Raw genomic sequence first — 17,934 nt, forward strand, 5'->3', positions numbered from 1 at the left:
CAAAAATCGGGGGCATTAATTTCAGACACACTTGAAGGAAGATGCATCTTATTATTCATTGGTGGTGACTCCCAAAAAAACACCTCACATTTTCCATCTGTTTTAATAATGCATGTGTAATTGTGGATGGTAAGCAACAGCTGTTCTTGTGACTGTATGAATTCATTTGCACTATTAAAGTTGCCTGTATAAGTTATTTTAATAACATCTATATATTCTGTCAAAGATAATGAATTAAAAAGTATGCCATTTCATAACTGGCTAGGGAGAAAATCTGTTGCTTGTGACAAATTACTGAGAGACTTCAAGAAACAGTAAATTTAGTTAAAAACATTAATGTAAAAAAATGAAAATAATAGGTAAATGTGGTAGTGACTAATACATAAGCAGAATCTATAAATACATTTGATTAAGCATTTCATGACACTCAGGATTTATATCAAGTAGAGCAAATTTCACACCATTGGAAAGAAATGTTAAATTTAAGAGTTGATTTTTTTATTTTGGACTGCAGTTGTGCATTGAACAAATTGATGTCATATTAAAATCTTTTAATTTTTTTACATGCCTAAAAAAACAGCGGCACAATCTGCTATAATCCTTTTAGAGTGACTTTTGATCCTCAGTTTTTGCTGGATCAGTTTTCCTATACCTTCAAAATGCAGTTAAAGAGAGGGAGACATAAGTACAAGCAAAGTTTTTGTAAAACCATGAGTTTCTTTTAAGAATAAATAGATCTATTATAGTATACCAAAGCAAAGTGTATTCATTATGTAAGTCTCCAGGGCAAGACTCTTCTTAAGTTTGCTCCTAGCAGTCCATTTTGCTATTTATTTTAAATCAGATTGTTAGCATTATAGTTGTTCTGCAGTATATTTGGAGTGGTCAATGGCAAAAAGAGATTTCAAAGGATAAATTAATTTTATCTGTGTTTTCTTTTTGCTTATTACAGTATTTTTGTGAATGTATATTGGCAAACAGTATTTGAAACTTGTTGGCTGTATTGCAGTGTGTAGATGTTTATTGAATTAAAAAGAGGTTCTGCTTTGAGACAAATCTGAACTGCTTCAGTAATGAACGACATGACCAGAATTATTGAGAGTTCCCATTTGAAATAACAGGACATGTGAAATAAGTAACACCTTCCAAAAAAAAATCTGTGGTGACAGAGTTGGTATGTGTGCTAAAGGTAATATTTCATCTTATTTCCAGAGGTACATTGAGGCTGCACAAGCATTTAAAGAAGTGTTAAAGCTGGACAGTTCCTGTACCGATGCAGCCCAGGAGCTGATGAGAGTTCAGATCACACAATTGATGGTAAGTTGGGACAAACCGCTGAGCCATGTTAATAACCTTGTTTGGTTGTGGTCATCTAAGAAATACCTAGATGATGCCCTTGATTAGTTAGCCACTGAATCATGATGGGTCAGATGGCCTCCTACAGAAATGTTTAGGGTTCTTATCCCATGCAGGGCACTGTTGTACACCTGAGCAAGGTACTTCAGTTAGTCTGTGGTTGTTTTGAGTGAAAATGTCAGCCACATGAATTATCTTACTTTTGCTTACCCCTGCATTAGCAGGAACACACTGCGGTAGAGTGATGTCACATATTAGTTTTTTTTCATGTCAGACTTCTGCAGTACAAGTCTGTGGTTCAGTGGGGGTTCTTTATTTAAGGGGTACATTCCAAGATTGTGTGTATGGATTTTTGAATTTGCTTTATTTGCGGCGACTCTTGAACCTGATTCAAGTGGATGTTTAGACTGGGCCCTTTAAATCCAGCATGTTTCACTGCAGCTTTCTGCAAACTCCAAAGGGAAATTCACTTTTTTTGGAAACACAAAGGAGTGAGTAAAACATTCCGAACCATTTTATTGCAGGACATGGGGTTTACTCGAGAACAAAGTTCAAATGCTTTAATAATACATGGGACATTTGAAAAAGCCTTGGATGCACTGTCCAGTATTCATGGTAAGACTTCCACTCTCCAGTTTTGTCTTTAATCTTGAAAGTCTCGTTGCTGCTTTCATCCTAACAATTTCAGCCTATGATTCAAGCATGCGATTAAAAAATTGTCCTTCTTTTTTAAATATAAAATGCTTTGGCTCATGTGGAAGCTCGTGTGCTGGGGCCATGTGGCTGTTGAGGTTGAGCACCTGTTGTAACTGCAGTTCACTTTATTTCTGCCGCAAGAGTGCAAAAGAGGCTTACTTGGCTGTTCTAGATACAATTTTGTTGCCTTGTTTCTGGGGTTGCACTGTAGCGACTTCTTTGTTGGCCTGTAACTTGGGGTGCTGTCTCAGCTTTGGAACTGGAGAAAGTTTCTCTTTCCAATGCTGACATCCAACTGACGTGTTTGTTTCCCTGCTGCTAAATCACTGCTGCTTTTTGTTCAGTTATGTTTGTAAACCACTCACATGTTTTACTAAATACTTAGCTGTGTGCATGAATTGCTGTTGCTGGGCTGTGTCGATGTGAAATGTACTACGATGCGTTAAGGAAAATAATATTTGAATTTATATCTCCTTTTTCTGGAGCGCTTTGCCTCCGGCTCATATGACTTATTATCCACATGGTATCTGGACAGCATACATTGTAGTTTTGCTGTCTTGCAGATGTGAAAGTGTATGATACCCAGCCTGATGCTGGGAGCAGTCCGGCTGCTGAAGAGGACTGGATTGTGCCAAAGGCGAAAAAACCTCACGCTGCTGCCAAACCTGTCCTGCAAACGCATCCACAGCCCAAACCCAGCCTCCCGCAGAAGAGCTTAAAGGGCCCAGAACAGCAGCCCTTGCAAGTATTTTTTACACTTTTTTCTAAATTTAATTTTCTGCGCTCATGCCACAGTGCTTTACAATCAAAGGCAGCCTGTCCAAGGTAATCCAGCTTCAAGTGCGAAGTCACCAGTGTTCATAATGACAAAGATACAGAGCCGTTGTTCTGCAGTATCAAAGTCTTTCACCGAATGTCGCTGGAATGTGGATGTGCTTAAATTAAATGCTGTGGTTTAAAGTTATGAATTTATAAAATGTGGCTTAATTTGTTGATTTAAAAAATATCTTAAATTTCCTTAATCCTTCCTTTCAATTCCTTTTGAACAGGGAACTTGTAGCCGTATGGGTTGGAAACGTGACCCCTTCAGTGACAGAGAAGATGCTTCAGCAATTATTTAGCAGGTGAGTTGTTGTTTTAGTGTGAGGAAGTAGTAATATAGACAGTTTTGCTTACAGGTCCAAAGGAATACTCCAGTTTTTTTTATAGCTAAAGTCTTCCCTCTTCTTATTGCAGTGCTGGTGAAATTCACAGCATGCGGGTGTTGTATGGTAAGCGCTGTGCCTTTATCAACTATACAAAGAAGGAATCTGCTGAAAGAGCGATCTTGGCAATGCAGGTAAATTTCTTTTCAGACATCTTACTGGGAATCCTTTAGTCTAGGCATTCAAGGTCATATCCTGGAGACTAACTGTGGCCCAAGCAGCTCCACAGTCCAGTAAAAGTGAATCAAGTCTGCATTAATAGCAGCAAGCACTATTATCAAATGGGGCGGAGCGGTGACTCTGTGGCTCAGGATCTGCGCCTGTGGCTGGAAGGTTGCCGGTTCAAATCCCGCAGCCAGCAGAGGAATCCTACTCCGTTGGGCCCCTGAGCAAGGCCCTTCACCCCAACTGCTCCAGGGGCGTTGTACAATGTCTGACCCTGCGCTCTGACCCCAGCGTTCTCTCTGTCTGTGTGTCTCATGGAGAGCAAGCTGGGGTATGTGAAAAGACAATTCCTAATGCAAAAAATTGTAAAGGATTAATAAAGTGATATTATTATTAAAAGTTGTAGTTCAGGTGGGGAGCTGCGTCAGCATGCGTAGGCTGCAAAGGAACAAGTAATAGGTTTATTCCATGCTGAAAAAAAGAAGAAAGAGAACACAACGTTTCGGCCGTGGTCACCACCAAGTCCAAGGTCACCTGAAGAAGGCTCCACGGCCGACACGTTGTGTTCTCTTTCTTCTTTTTTTCAGCATGGAATAAACCTATTACTTGTTCCTTATTATTAAAAGGTAATGTATCAGTAACATTTATGGCTGTACAGTGCAGTGACAATATCGGTCCACTAGGTGTCACTCTGTCCCTGCTGATATCAATATAAAATGCTAGAGATCCTGGTGATTTCAACAACAGTAGTACAAACAATAAAGTAAGTGGGGATCATGGCCAAATGGGGGATTATTTACCTAGTTACTGTTAGAACTGTATGCTGGTGTACGTAACTCACATTTTGCAACCAGAAAAAAAATTAATGGAAAAATCAGGGTATAAAGATATCTCCCACTTTAAGGAACGTTGACGCCGGACATCACCAAGTCCAAGATTAGTAAACTGCTGTTTTCTCATGGAGTACAACCAGGCCGCTGTGTGTATTTTGAAAGAAAATGTTGTTGTTGTAAAAAGTTACCGTAATGAATGGCATTTTGCAACTAAACGTGCAGAGCAATATCATAACTACACGAGGGAAGAGAGGGTATTCTCACTATTGAACAATTATCTAAGCAGCAACAGCTTCAGTCAGTCAGATGTTTTGGCTAGTTACATTGTGAGTGAAATGTTTGCTAATTCTGGGAAACCAGTTGCAAAGTGGGGTATTATTAATGTGTGATGAAAATTGCAGATATGTTCCAATAGACTGATTAAAATAGTGTTCCAATCTTCAAATGATTGCAGACTGTATTTTTGACATCCAGAAAGTTATCAATGAGCATTTTGAGAAAGGCGCAGCTTTCTGTGCATGTTCACTGTTGAGCAAAGTGCCCATCTGATGTATATATGACTTGTTAATGAAAACTTTGCCGTAACCGAAGAACAGGGGAACTTATCAAAAGTGAATGAAAAATGCATAAGGGTGAGTGAAAAGCTTTTCTGCCTTTTATAGGCACTGGAACACCACCTTTTGCCTTGGAAATTGTTAGCAAGCTTTACCACAGTGTCCCAGCAGTGATTGGTCAAAAACTGTTTGCACGTTTTCAGTGAAAAATGCATGAATGAACCAAATGCACTAGGTATGTACTGCTTTGTGCATCAACATGCACTGTGCAGAAAATTGCCATGTCAGTTGTTGTAAAAAGTGTGGATCGGATTTGCGCAAGGCTGGATACAACAATTGAACATTCTTGGAGGAAATGGACTCTATAATATTTGCTCTACTTCCCTGAGATATGGTGGCTGAGCACGGGCTCTTCTTTAAAGAGATTCTTTGAACTGAGAACACAGTTGAAATATTTTATTAGACAGAGTATCGTAGAGTCCTTTCCAGATATCTTCCACCATCTTTTCCAAATCTTTACAACATCTTCAGAAGAAACATGTCCGTTCTTACATTTGTGAACAACTTATTTCTCGCAAAGATCATCACCAAGTCGAAATATGCAGCACAGTTCTAAAGATCTTAATTACTCTGTCTCAAAAATAACATCAACAAACTGGCAGAACAGGGGTGTTGCCAGGTGTCTGTCAAATTCAAATAACTGTCTGGCAGGCAAGAAATTTTATAGTTCGATTAATTTTTTTCCCTAAGAGATGTGAATCTACTTGGGTTGCCTGGAGAAGTGAAAGCTGACCGAGGCGCTTAGGAAAAATCAGCTTGAGACCCCTGCTTTACATATGGGTCTGATGATGAGTAGTAAATAAACCGTAAGTACAGCAGTGACCTGTTTTATAGATCGTGGCTTCTTTTTATATTAACCAATGTGTATGGTGCATTACAGCAGAAAGTGCTGCTTGGAAGGTTTCATTCGGTTAGCATTCTGTACTTCTATAAAACATTCAGAAGGGAGAATGACAGTTATTTTTAAATCATCGCTCTCTATAGCCCTTGAAACAGCGCTGATAGTGATCTTTGCAATGTAAAACTGAACGTTACTTTATTTCCCATAGGTGTTGCTTTGTCAGTATTGTGGTTTGCTCATCTTAGAAAATAAATGTTTGATTTTTTTGGCTGTCAGAAGGTCTACCTTCTTGTCATATAATGCACTTTGAGACCTTGGCAGATGTCACTTAAGTTTTCTTATTCACCGGTTTAGTTAGCAGTAGTAGTCAGAGAACAAGAAATAAGTGTTTTCAGAATTTGTATTAAGAGTTTAATTTGGCAGTAGATTTTTAGTGTTTATGGTTCACTCCTCATTTTTCCTTCTTAAACAAGAGATGTGAACTGTCTCTCACCCTGAATTAAATGATGAGCACAAGCTTTCTTCAGTTTTTTTTAGCAGAGATTTTCTACTTCATCATTTTAGCATTTACTTTTTGTAGATTACCAACTTTTCTCATTTTCAGTTTGATACCACTAAATTTTGCTGCTATACCGTTTTCTTATGTAGTTTAGTTTAAACTATTTAATAGACATAAATTTAGTCCATTTTTAGATGGCCCAGGGGCTGCATATCTTGTCCAGTGTGTCTCTAACATGTATAACTTTAACATCTGTGTGTTCACATGATACCCATCTATATGTTTAGAAGGCCCTAGAAGTCTGTTCTTGAAGACAGAGGAAAAAACAGCTGGAAATGAAGTTGCCTTTCATTTTGTTCCTAGTTTTGACTTTGTTTTTTAATCGTATAAAATTTACAGACACTGTATGCCATAGCTTTCTTCCTGGGAAATGTCCTGCCCTTGTGAAAGTATGTTAGGAGGCACAGAACAAGGATGCAAGTACCAGATAATGTCTTCTATAGAACAAGAAAATAGACATTCATACCATATAAAAAGAGAGAACCTGTTTCTTGTCAAATTAAGGGTCTACACAAGATTAAATCACTCTTTAAAATGGATGCTAAATAAATGGCAGTTCTTTCCCTGTTACAAATAGAACATTGAACCAATGTGATTTCTTTAGCCTGGTGGAAAACAAAAAGGAAAATATTTCTACAACTAAAAGACAACCATCCATATGCTAAATCCCGGATTATTTTTATAATTAATAATTACTTAATTAATATATTGCTTTTCTAGACACTCCACTAAAAGCACTTTACAGGTCATGAGGACTCCCCTCCACCACCACCAATGTGCAGCCCCACCTGGATGATGCGACGGCAGCCATAGTGCACCAGTACACTCCCCACACACCAGCTCTCAGTGGGGAGGAGAACAAGAGTGATGAAGCCAATTCAGAGATGGGGATTATTAGGAGGCCATGATTGGGAAAGGACAATGGGAAATTTGACCAGGATGCCGGGGTAACATTTTTAGTGACCACAGAGAGTCAGGACCTCAATTTTATGACTCATCCTAAGGATGGCACCTATTTTACAGTGTAGTGTCCCCTGGCCTTACTTGGGCATTAGTACCCAAGCAGACTGCAGGGTGAGCGCCCCCAGCTGGCCCCCCCAACACCACTTCCAGCAGCAACCTTTTTTCCCAGGAGGTCTCCCATCCAGGGACTGACCAGGCTCACACCTGCTTAGCTTCAGTGGGTTGCCTGTTGTGAGCTGCAGGGTGATATGTTCCTTTTGGTGCTCAAATTACCTTGTTTTGTTGGTTTTCTAGTTCTGTCCCTCTGTGTTTTGTTTTTGTTATGTATTGGGCAAACTGTATGTCCGTGTCTCAGTCCCCAAAAAGGTAGATTTATCAGAAATGGTCCATCTCAAATGACGAGAAAAAAAAAGGGGGCAGCAGAGTCAATGCTCCAAAGATTGCCCTTTCTTTAACTGTAAAGAATCAGGTGCTGTATGTGTAATTAAACTTTTTAATTCCCGCATGCGCTTGTTAATCCTTCAGGAAACTGAGTTTTAATGAACTTGTGGTGTGCATAATACAGGAGTGGATGTCTCTAGCTGGATTACTATGGAGTGGTCTGTATCATCTGCTAATAATAGATTAAGATAAGATCACTTTATTAGCCATATACAATTTCTTGCATTAGAAATTTGTCGTTTCACATACCCCAGCTTGCTCTCCATGAGACACACAGACAGAGAGAATGGTGGGGTCAGAGCGCAGGGTCAGCCATTGTACAGCGCCCCTGGAGCAGTTGGGATTAAGGGCCTTGCTCAGGGGCCCAACGGAGTAGGATTCCTCTGCTGGCCGCAGGATTTTAACCTGCAGCCTTCCACCCACAGGCGCAGATCCTTAGCCACAGAGCCACTGCTTCACCCATTAGATGAGCAATGTATCATTGCTATGAATGATACAATGTATTTGTGTGCTACAAATTTCTTTGTAAACAGAAATTTCACATACAGTACCAGTCAAATGTTTGAGTACACTTCCTTGAAACCAGGTTTTCCATGATTATCTGTGCTTGAAACTGTATAAACTGGTCTATAAACACTTAATATTTAGTCAACTGCATTGAAAATGTGCTTCATGCAACCTTCTCTGAACAGTTGGTGTTGAAACATCTGTACTTCTAGTTGCATTGAGCTCAGCTTGTATTTCAGGTGCAGTCAGTCACCGGTTTCACAGACTTGTGACTCTAATGAACGTATTCTCTGATTCTGAGGTCACCTCTGGCCTGCCTGGCCTTCTTCGGTCCTCATGAGTGCTAGTTTCTTCATATCGTTTGATAGTCTTGGCCACAGCAGTTACTGACGCTTGCAAAGTTCTTGAAATTTGTGTTAAAGATTGACCTTCATTTTTTTAAAGTTATTTTTCCTTGCTTGCTGAGCAAATTTTGCAATGTTCATTCAGAATTTACTAACTTTTGACCATGCTCCCTATATTTATAGTAATCGTGGACCCTCACCTGCTTACCAATAACTGGTGACTAAAAAGTAAATGAGGTAACATGCTAGTTAACCATGAGAACATCTAACAAAGACCATTTTAAACTTCTTTTAGTGTTCTAACACCATGTTATACACATTTCTGACTTTTAACTAACCTGGGGTTCAAACTGAAATCTGCTTGCTTTGGGTGTTCATTTTATTGAAAATGAAAAATTAACGTTTTCAATGCAGTTTACTTAAGATTATAAGTACACATCATGTAATTAAATATTAAGTGGTTATAGACAAGTTTATACAGTTGAAAGCACAGATAATCATGAAAAACCTGGTTTCAAGCAGGAGTACTCCAACTTTTAACTGGTTCTGTATGTCACATGCATAGTTTGCCCTTTCCTTCTATTCTGTGTTCTGAAATGTACTGTATTTTTTACAGGGGAAAGACATTGATGGATCCAAACTTATAGTCCGTTACCCTGATCACGTTTATAAACATATTGCATTGGCAAAAACTTCTAAAGCTTCTTCTGACCAACCAGCTAAACCTGCTAATCAGTAAGTAACTGTTCAGAATATCTCTCAAAGTGTTTGTGATGGGTTGTATCCTAAATGTTTAGTGAAGCACATACCCAAACTGGTGGCCAGCCCTGAAATGGGTCAGAAGCCAAACCGGTCCTGCAGTTAAGTGCACAGTTTCAAGACCAGGTCGAATTGTCAGAGCTATGTTTGGCTAGAACAGGATTAACAGGGTATAACTCAATACTGTTGTATTCAAAGTCATTGCTTTGCCTTTAAAATATTGGACATCAGGAACCAGCGGTTGACTGAGAGTCTGAAAAGAGGTGGTTTCATCAAGGGCTGCCCTCACTGCTAACATAACATCATTTCACAGTTTTCTTTTTAAAATTCAGCATCACCCATTTAGTATTATATAGTACTAATAGTAATAATTCCTTTTCCCTCAGTATTTTCCCTAAATAATTATACATTGTATATATAGAAAAGCTGTAGTTATGAATTCGGCATCTTATTATTGCAGGCACAGAGTTAATATACAAGGAAGTGGAAGATTCAGGATAGTCAAACCTGGTTTAAGCATGCAGGAAGTTTGCATTTGTTATGCAGCATTGTAGTCAATATATATATATGCTGCCCTAAAACTGTAGATCACAGGTATAGTGAACTAACACATACACATCATAACATTTGCCTAACAGCCAAAGAATTAACTATATACCACAGCAAGAACAAAGTTATTTTTGAAATAGTATCAGCATGTAACAGTTCTACCTGTTCAAAGTAACATTTAAAATTAATGAATACCAAGGGCTTGATAGCTTTCTAACAATGAAAATACAATGAGGTTACATTACATTAAAATGCTTAATTACAAATTTATGTGCAAAAGTAGTTTATAGCAAAAGTAGTTTTTATTGGAGACTTCAGTTTTCCCTACAAAGCCTGGGATAAACATGGTTAATGATTCTTTCTTACCCATTTTGTCCCAGCACCTACAAGAGGCAATGCTTGTATAGATCTTCTCAAACAAACGGGACTGAGTGAGGCACACAGACATTAGGGAGCTGTGATCATAATATGGTGTGCTTTGAAGTATGTTCTGAGACTTTCCAGGTTGAGATAAAAATCACAAATGGTTTAACAAATCAATTGAAGAAAAATAGAAAAGGTGCTTTATAACACACACAAAAAAAAACAGAATCCAGTGAAAGGAAATGAGTAAAATGAATTGCAAGCACTGGCAAAAGAATATTAGGCCAAGAGAGAAATGTAAAGGAATATTGGGGTGGAGGCTAAAATACTTTAAATTCAAAAGCAAATAAGCTGATGTAGTAAATGAATTTACACAGGTGTTCAGTGAGTAAAAAGTCACCAATATACCTCAGATATTTGGAGGATGAAGTTCCTAAATAGTAACAGCATACAAGACAGAAGCATTTTGGGTTAAGATTCAGCCTAAGCATTTAAAATTAATGAATCTCCAGGGCCCAATAGTATCTTCCCAGTAGATTTTGTGGGAGGTCTGGGTAGATGGGCCTTAGCCCGGCATCATTCTGGACTGAAAAATCTAATTTAGAAAAAAGCAAAGCGCTAGAAGGAGGATTACTCTTCAGGTTGTAATAATAATGGCTTTAGGTTTCAGGGTAAATGCAAGCTGACATCTGGATACATTTGCCTTGTACCCATATTTATATCCAAAACCTTCCTCCTTGACTCACAGCTTACAACTTTTATACTTCAGCACTTGTCATTGTATTTGTAAGATGTGAACGTGTGCAAGACAGGCTGATGTGACTTGTTTCTAAGCAAGAAGGCTTGAAAATTTACACTTCAGTGCGATATTCATTCTCGTTTGTGGATTCTGTCAAAAGGAGTATAGCACCAAGTGGGAAGCTGTTTTCAGTATTTTTTTCATGGCCTAATAGGGCTAACAATGTATTTCTGTGTTGAAGATTTAATTCCCAGCACCATGGATCAAACTAAAGAAGCCACACAAAATGGTTCTGCGTTACACTTGGAAATGCACTATGCACCTTGATGTGTAGCGTAGGTGAAATTATAAAATGAAAGAATATTCTCCGAAGGCTAATGATTTATGGAACTGTATGACAAGTGCAAATCATGTGTTCTGCACACAGTTCTGGTTTAACATTTGTGACAGTATGTTTATATACTTTATTTTGAAACCAGATTATAAGTTCTCCCAGCCAGACTGGACTTTCTGTGTATCCAGAGGGTTATGTGCATGTCTGAAAGGCTTACGTGTTAGTTTGAGATTGATGGGATAACTTCATCCCAGATACATTTCAGTTTTATTACTATGAATGTTTGTGTAGCTGAAAGCTGTCAGTGTTTTTTTTTTCTCAGACAGAAAGCAAATGGTGAATGTGTTTACTGGAGGACCGGTGGGTGCACAAAGAGAGAAAAGTGCATCTTCAAACACATCCCTGAGCACAAGGGGATAGACGGCCCAAAGAAATCGAGTGCAGCATCCTGAGCAGCTGTCTTTGACCTTTGGCCTTGGACCCGGGGACTCGACCACCGCTTCAGTATTCTGCGATGTGAATAAATGGGTTTACTAGCGTGGAATGGGGCTGCGTTTATTTTTTTTATAAAAACAGAAGGATTAAGTTATAAACCATGTGAAGCCCGTTCCTGTGTTTTCTTTTGCTCATTGAATAATGTCAATTGAAATTGAAATTTATGCTCGGGCAAAAACTAGAATTCATGATTATGGCAGATAACAGCACACAAGTTCCGTACACAACCTCTTAACTTCTGAAGTTCCCTTTGTAGGTAAAATTCTCAGCATCTCGTTTTTCATTGTTTTGTAAATTTTGTGAAGATGTAAGGGAGAAAAAAAGTAACGTTTTATTTCAGTCTGTTATCTATAATTCATATTCTTAACTTTTTAATGTTAAGGTATGACTGTTAAAGTATTAATCAAAGAAATGAGAGAGTTTATTTTTTAAGGTTTATTTTTTAAGTAATTCACATGAAAGGATGCATGAATTAAACATTTTCAACTGAAGAGTAAGGAGGGCTTTGAAGCTGTTGTCCATATTTATGTTATAGTATAAATAGAATTGCAGATGTCCCTCTTATTGCTGCCAAATTTGAATACAAAGGGACTGTTTTTAATATGAATTCAGCTATTTTGAAAAGATCTATAAATTTACTAGCTGGTTCTTTTAACATTCTTGACTATGTTATTGCAAGTTTTATTTGTGATGGATGTCTGTTCAGGCATACATTTGATCTTAAAAGAAACAATTTATCTCCATGAGCCAAGTATTCGATTCAGTTGCATATCTGTTATTGAATGAAACACATGGCACTGAGACTTTCCTAATGAGCCTGAAAAGGAAGAGCAACATTATAAATTTCCAGTGTGCTCTAAGGATTGTTTTTAATGATTAGTGTTGGAGTATAGCAGTTTAATGATAATCATTCTGGCTTATGAGTTATAGCCCATGACTGGATTGTTTTGAATAATGGTAGTGACTATCTTTTTTTACTTAACATTTCTTTTCACTAGTAATTTACCTGTCACCTAACGGTAAATGCTCTACAACAAATCTGCTTACAGTTTCAGTTTAATTATATTTTGCAAACTAGTATATAACATTTTGTTCATGAATTTAACCGTGGGTGATGTCACTGAAGAAACTGCCAGTTTTAAGTACCTTGCATAGAATCTCAAAGAGTTACAACAGGTATGAAGTACATAAGCCTTTTGTTTTCTTTGGTATAATTAGAAAAAAACAAAACAAAAAACAAATCTTTAAGTAATGTACATCCAAAAACAAAAAAAGTGTTTGTAATGCCACACTTTTGCAAACTGCTTTCTAAGTATTTTCAATTCCATTGATTTGTACCCCTATATGAATATTTGTTACCAACTAAACTGGAAACTGTTTTCAACAGCTTGGTAATTCTTCTTTTAAAATCTATTTTACCTATTTTGATGTATTACAGTAGCCGTATTCTGGTCTGCCTGCATTCAGACTGTTTCATAAATCTGAATCTAATTACGAAACAGAGAACAGTCTTTATTTTTAGATCTGAAATTCAGACCTGTTCAACTGGTTGGTTTGCTGATTGTTGGGGTATAGTACTTATGAGATTATAGAATACTTATGTACAGGATGTAAATCAAATGAAGGGGTTTCTTAAAGTTTGTGAAAATCTGTGTGTTCTCCTGATGTAGAAAATGTAAGAAGAAAAAATTGCATAAACCGATACTGTCAATAAAATCACTCATGGTTGTTTTCTTTTCCCCAAAGATTATTTATGATCCTAGGTTATGTGCATAAGCAATCTCAACTAGGATAAATGAATCTAAGGAAATTATTTCCCCCTCAGTTTGTCAGCTGTTGCATTAGCAGATGGTGGGAGGTTTTTTTTTTAAGTGTAATGAAAGAGGCCTGTTTTTTCCAGTTATTGCTGTACCAAAAAATGTTATATTTTATATAAAATATTTGATCTGTGCCATTAAATTGAATGAGTCAGCACAGCTTGTTTCTGGTCTCCTTTTTCATTCCCGTTCCAGTTCTCTTTGTCCTTTTGTGTTTGCTGAAAGTGTCTTGTGCCGTTGGGCTGCTTGAACATCCTCACCTTTCACTGGAAAGCGCTAAAATGATTATATAAGGCATTTAGAGCCTTGGGTTTAGGAGCAGGAAATGGCTGCTGCACATGCTGACATACACAGAGTGGTTGTAAGACGACCCCTTATTTTCCCTGGAAAGCCAGATTAATTTGTTAGGGTGATGTTTTTAACCACGGTCACGGTGCATTGTTACTGACCTAGGCGGGTGAGCATCTGAAGCAGTCTGAGGGCAGTACCTTGCCCTTGGACACAACACATGTGCCCTGCCTAGGATTTGAACCCACAACCTTGCAGTTACAAGTCCAAAGTCCTAAGCAGTGATGCCTCCTGGGAGCTGAGAATGAAATAGAGTATTTAAAGTTTGATATGATAAGAGTATTAAAAGTTAAAAGCTTGGGCATATTTTATATTGATCGCATTTATTGTAAAACATTTTTAGTTTCATCATTGTTCCTAATGCAGTGTTCTTTACTGCTTCCCATTCTCTCACCTTCAGTCCTAATTGTAACTAATGTTTCAGCGGCTTAATTTCAATTTAACATCTCAGTTTTTGAAGTTGGAAGAAAAAGCCAACGGTAATGTGAATGTCAAGCCAAATCAGTATGTTTCCTTATTATCCATTCTCTCTGATGCTACTGATCGAATAAGGATTATTTTATTTTTTTTAACGCTGATGTATGCAGGAGTTTTTTCCGACCTTTCACTGAAACAAAATTGGAGGAATTGCCAACTTTATTTCCAACAGAGGGCAGTGTTGCCATAGTTTTAAATAATCTTTCACTCCATTAAACTCTGATATTCAGATATTTCAGATCAGATATATAGTCAACAATTAATTAGGACTTGGAATAATAGGGACCGAAGATCTAGTGGAGGCCACTGAAAGACGTTTTTGACTGAAACCATTCTGGAAGTTTTAGAAAACGTTTGGGCCATCTGACTCGATCACTTGCTGGTCTGGATTTGACTCTTGGATGTACCAAACAGGCCAGGTGGGCCAAAAGGCCTTCTGTTTGTAGCTGTTACTACAGATTTTTTTTTGTACCATCGCTAGTTGCGATATAGATATCTACTATTTGCCTACAACCCCTAATGGTGTTTTTTCCTCTTTTTAAATAAGATTTTTGATCCAGTGTGCAGGAGAATAGGGTCAGCATGCCTCCGAGGTGTCAAGATCAGGTGTTCTGACAGCAGGCTGGCAACGCACCTGGGTATCAGCTTGTCATTTTATTAGACTGGTGTCACTGGGCAAACCTCAGAAGATACCCAGTGTTGGGTAATGCACAATGGGTGTTTCCAAAACTGCTGGGAGGCTTTCAAAATTAGATGACAGAATTGGGAGCAACACTGTACCCTGTAGCCCCTGTACATTGGGAAGCAGTGAAGCAGCTAGGATTACAACAGTAACAGGTGATTTTTGCATCCAGGCTTAAGCTAAAGTGTTTTTTGACAGATGCAAAGTGTGGACGATTCTTCATGAGCATGAGTTATTAACCCATGCAGAGCACAGACTGATGACCATATCAATAGAAAAGAGCAACCAGATATATTCTGGGGCTTAAGGAAGCCTATAGTAATGTAATATTTCTTTATTAGCCCTATACAATTTCTTGCATTAGGAATTCATCTTTTCACATACCCCAGCTTTTCTCCATTGAGACACAGACAGGGAGAGAAGCTTGGGGTCAGAGCACAGGGTCAGCCATTGTACAGACCCCTGGAGCAGTTGGGGTTAAGGGCCTTGCTCAGGGGCCCAACAGAGTAGGATTCCTCTGCCGGCTGCAGGATTTGAACCGGCAACCTTCCAGTCACAGGCGCAGATCCTGAGCCACAGAGCCACCGCTCCGCCCTAGCTGAAAGAACTTTTCAGTGTTCAACAGAGGGGACCTGATACAAGAATTCAAAATCCTCAAAGGTACTGGCAAAAGTCCGGCAGATTACTTTGATATGAACAAATAGAAACCACAGGGCACAAGTGGAAACTGAAAGTTGAAGAGCTGTTAAAACAAAACAGCAGGCAGTTCTTTATGCAAAGGGTCGTGGGGTCTGTTACGCAGTCAAGTTACGCAGCCTTGATGTTGAAGCCGGTACCCTAACTTATTTCAATAAATGGCGGGATGAGACCCTCAGATCAATATGCTACTAACTACCAATGGGCTAGATAGTCCCAGTGGAATCCACTGATTTGTAACATTTCTTATATTCTTATGAATGGAGTTCCGCACTTTAATGCAGAGCTCATGATCTCTATTCTGTTACATTTATATTTAGGATAGAGATGGACAATGCCAGAGCAGAATGGTGCAATACCTTTTCAATAAAATCCTGCGGACATGAACATTGTTCACATTGAACATGAACATTGAACAATAGCCCCTCCTATTCCCCTCCCTTAAACAAGTAAAATCTATTGTAAGTGTATTAGTGTGTGTTTGTATGTAGTTTAAAGTATTATTAAAACAGTTACCCCTCTTTTTACACATTTGGGAGTGAAAGTGCAAAAACACCAAAATCAGGCCCTGGAATTAGTATATATAACACTGAACAGTCTTTTGAAAATCCAGTCGATCAAGTGAAAATATAGTGGGAAGAACATTCTGTTATGAATAGAGAGGAGTGCATTTTGAATTGGTCATTTATTTCCAATTGTTTAGCAGTTGGGATACCCATTGCAGTATTAATGTTAGCAATGAATTAGGATGTCGTTGATTGGTGAAGCTCGTGTGCAAGAAGTTTACTGGCTCTATTTGCATATTCATAAACTGTATCTAGATTTACCAAAAGCTGTTCAGCCTGTCTAAATTAGAGGAAGTCACATTTTTGCAGCATTAATCACTGTTTATATAGATCAGAGGTGGGCAAGCTGCCATATGACTGGTCAGTTTATAAAATTTATTTCAGGTTTCTCAGAAACTATGATGTCATTTATTAGATTGGTCAGGAAAAGTTATAATTTGGCCTTCCAGACAGTTTTTTTAGTGTTTGCCAAGGGTGGGTGGGTGGGTAAGTGTTTGGGGTGGTATAAGTTTTAAGAAAGAATTGTTCTTAAAACCAGGGACATGAACAAAACCAGGGGCGGAGCGGTAGCTCTGTGGCTCAGGATCAACGCCTGTGGCTGGAATGTTGCTGGTTCGTATCCCGCGGCCGGCAGAGGAATCCTACTCCGTTGGGCCCCTGACCAAGACCCTTCACCCGTGCCGTATAAATGGCTGACGCTGTGCTCTGACCTCAAGCTTCTCTCCCTGTCTGTGTGTCTCATGGAGAGCAGGCTGGGGTATGTGAAAAGACCCATTCCTAATACAAGAAATTGTATATGGCCAATAAAGTGATCTTATCTATCTACACACTCTTGAAGCTGCTGGGAAAAAAAGGTGAAGTAGTCCAAGACTAGGTGTGCAAGAGCACACGTCAGGATACACTGATACTGGCAGGAATTAGCACCCCTGAGCAGCTTACTACATAGGAAAGAAGAGTTGATACACAAATATGTCTGGTGCTCAAATGAAAAGAACGAATACTGCTCGTTAGTGGGAAATATAAAGTGGCAAACATCTGAGACTTTGCATGTATCAAGGAAATACTGTACCAAGCATTTGAGCAGATTTTGAGGAAGCGTTACTTTGCTGGTGAGCGATCTAGTTTGTCATGCAGGGTACAGTTGAAGTTGCCCCCAAGGATTAAGTGATGAGAATGAAGGTCAGGAAGACAAGATAAGAAATTGTTAAAAAGATTGACTACTGTCAAAGCTGGGAGCACAGACATTAGCCTGGATTGATGGCATGCCGAAAAGCTTACCCTTGACTGCAGTACAGCTGCCCCCTGGATGTGCTTCCACCTCAGAAACGATTAAAGGAAGAGATTTATGTACCAGAAACACTGGACCTCTGGCCCCTTCAGAAAAGGTGGAATGATACTGGTACTCCACCTATCCTCTGTGCTTCTGAAAACGACCTGATGGTCTGAGATGGGATTCATAAACAAACACACCATCCATTGCAAATATCTGGAAATGGGACAAAACTCTGTTGCACTTCCAGGATAAGTGGTTCCACACTCCCACCATCCTTTGGATAAAGACGTATCTCCTAATTAAAAAGTTAAT

At 38.7% G+C, this 17,934-nt stretch overlaps 1 protein-coding gene across 3 annotated transcripts in view; it reads left to right on the forward strand.

Annotated features, from left to right (window-relative positions):
- Positions 1-13,737, forward strand: part of si:dkey-33c12.4 (tetratricopeptide repeat protein 31) — a 29,131-nt gene extending 15,394 nt beyond the window's left edge. For 2 of the 3 annotated variants that reach the window (XM_069187647.1, XM_069187693.1), the window contains exons 12-18: positions 1,213-1,317; positions 1,881-1,971; positions 2,616-2,793; positions 3,102-3,176; positions 3,289-3,391; positions 9,141-9,259; positions 11,591-13,737. In XM_069187647.1, the coding sequence (XP_069043748.1) occupies positions 1,213-1,317; positions 1,881-1,971; positions 2,616-2,793; positions 3,102-3,176; positions 3,289-3,391; positions 9,141-9,259; positions 11,591-11,720 (801 nt within the window). In that variant the 3' untranslated portion in view covers positions 11,721-13,737. The remainder of the gene's footprint in view (positions 1-1,212; positions 1,318-1,880; positions 1,972-2,615; positions 2,794-3,101; positions 3,177-3,288; positions 3,392-9,140; positions 9,260-11,590) is intronic. The other variant, XM_069187678.1, reaches the window with a different exon arrangement.
- Positions 13,738-17,934: the final 4,197 nt, after the last annotated feature.

This window comes from Lepisosteus oculatus, chromosome 1, assembly GCF_040954835.1.
Source record: "Lepisosteus oculatus isolate fLepOcu1 chromosome 1, fLepOcu1.hap2, whole genome shotgun sequence".
Taxonomy (NCBI): Eukaryota; Metazoa; Chordata; class Actinopteri; order Semionotiformes; family Lepisosteidae; genus Lepisosteus; species Lepisosteus oculatus.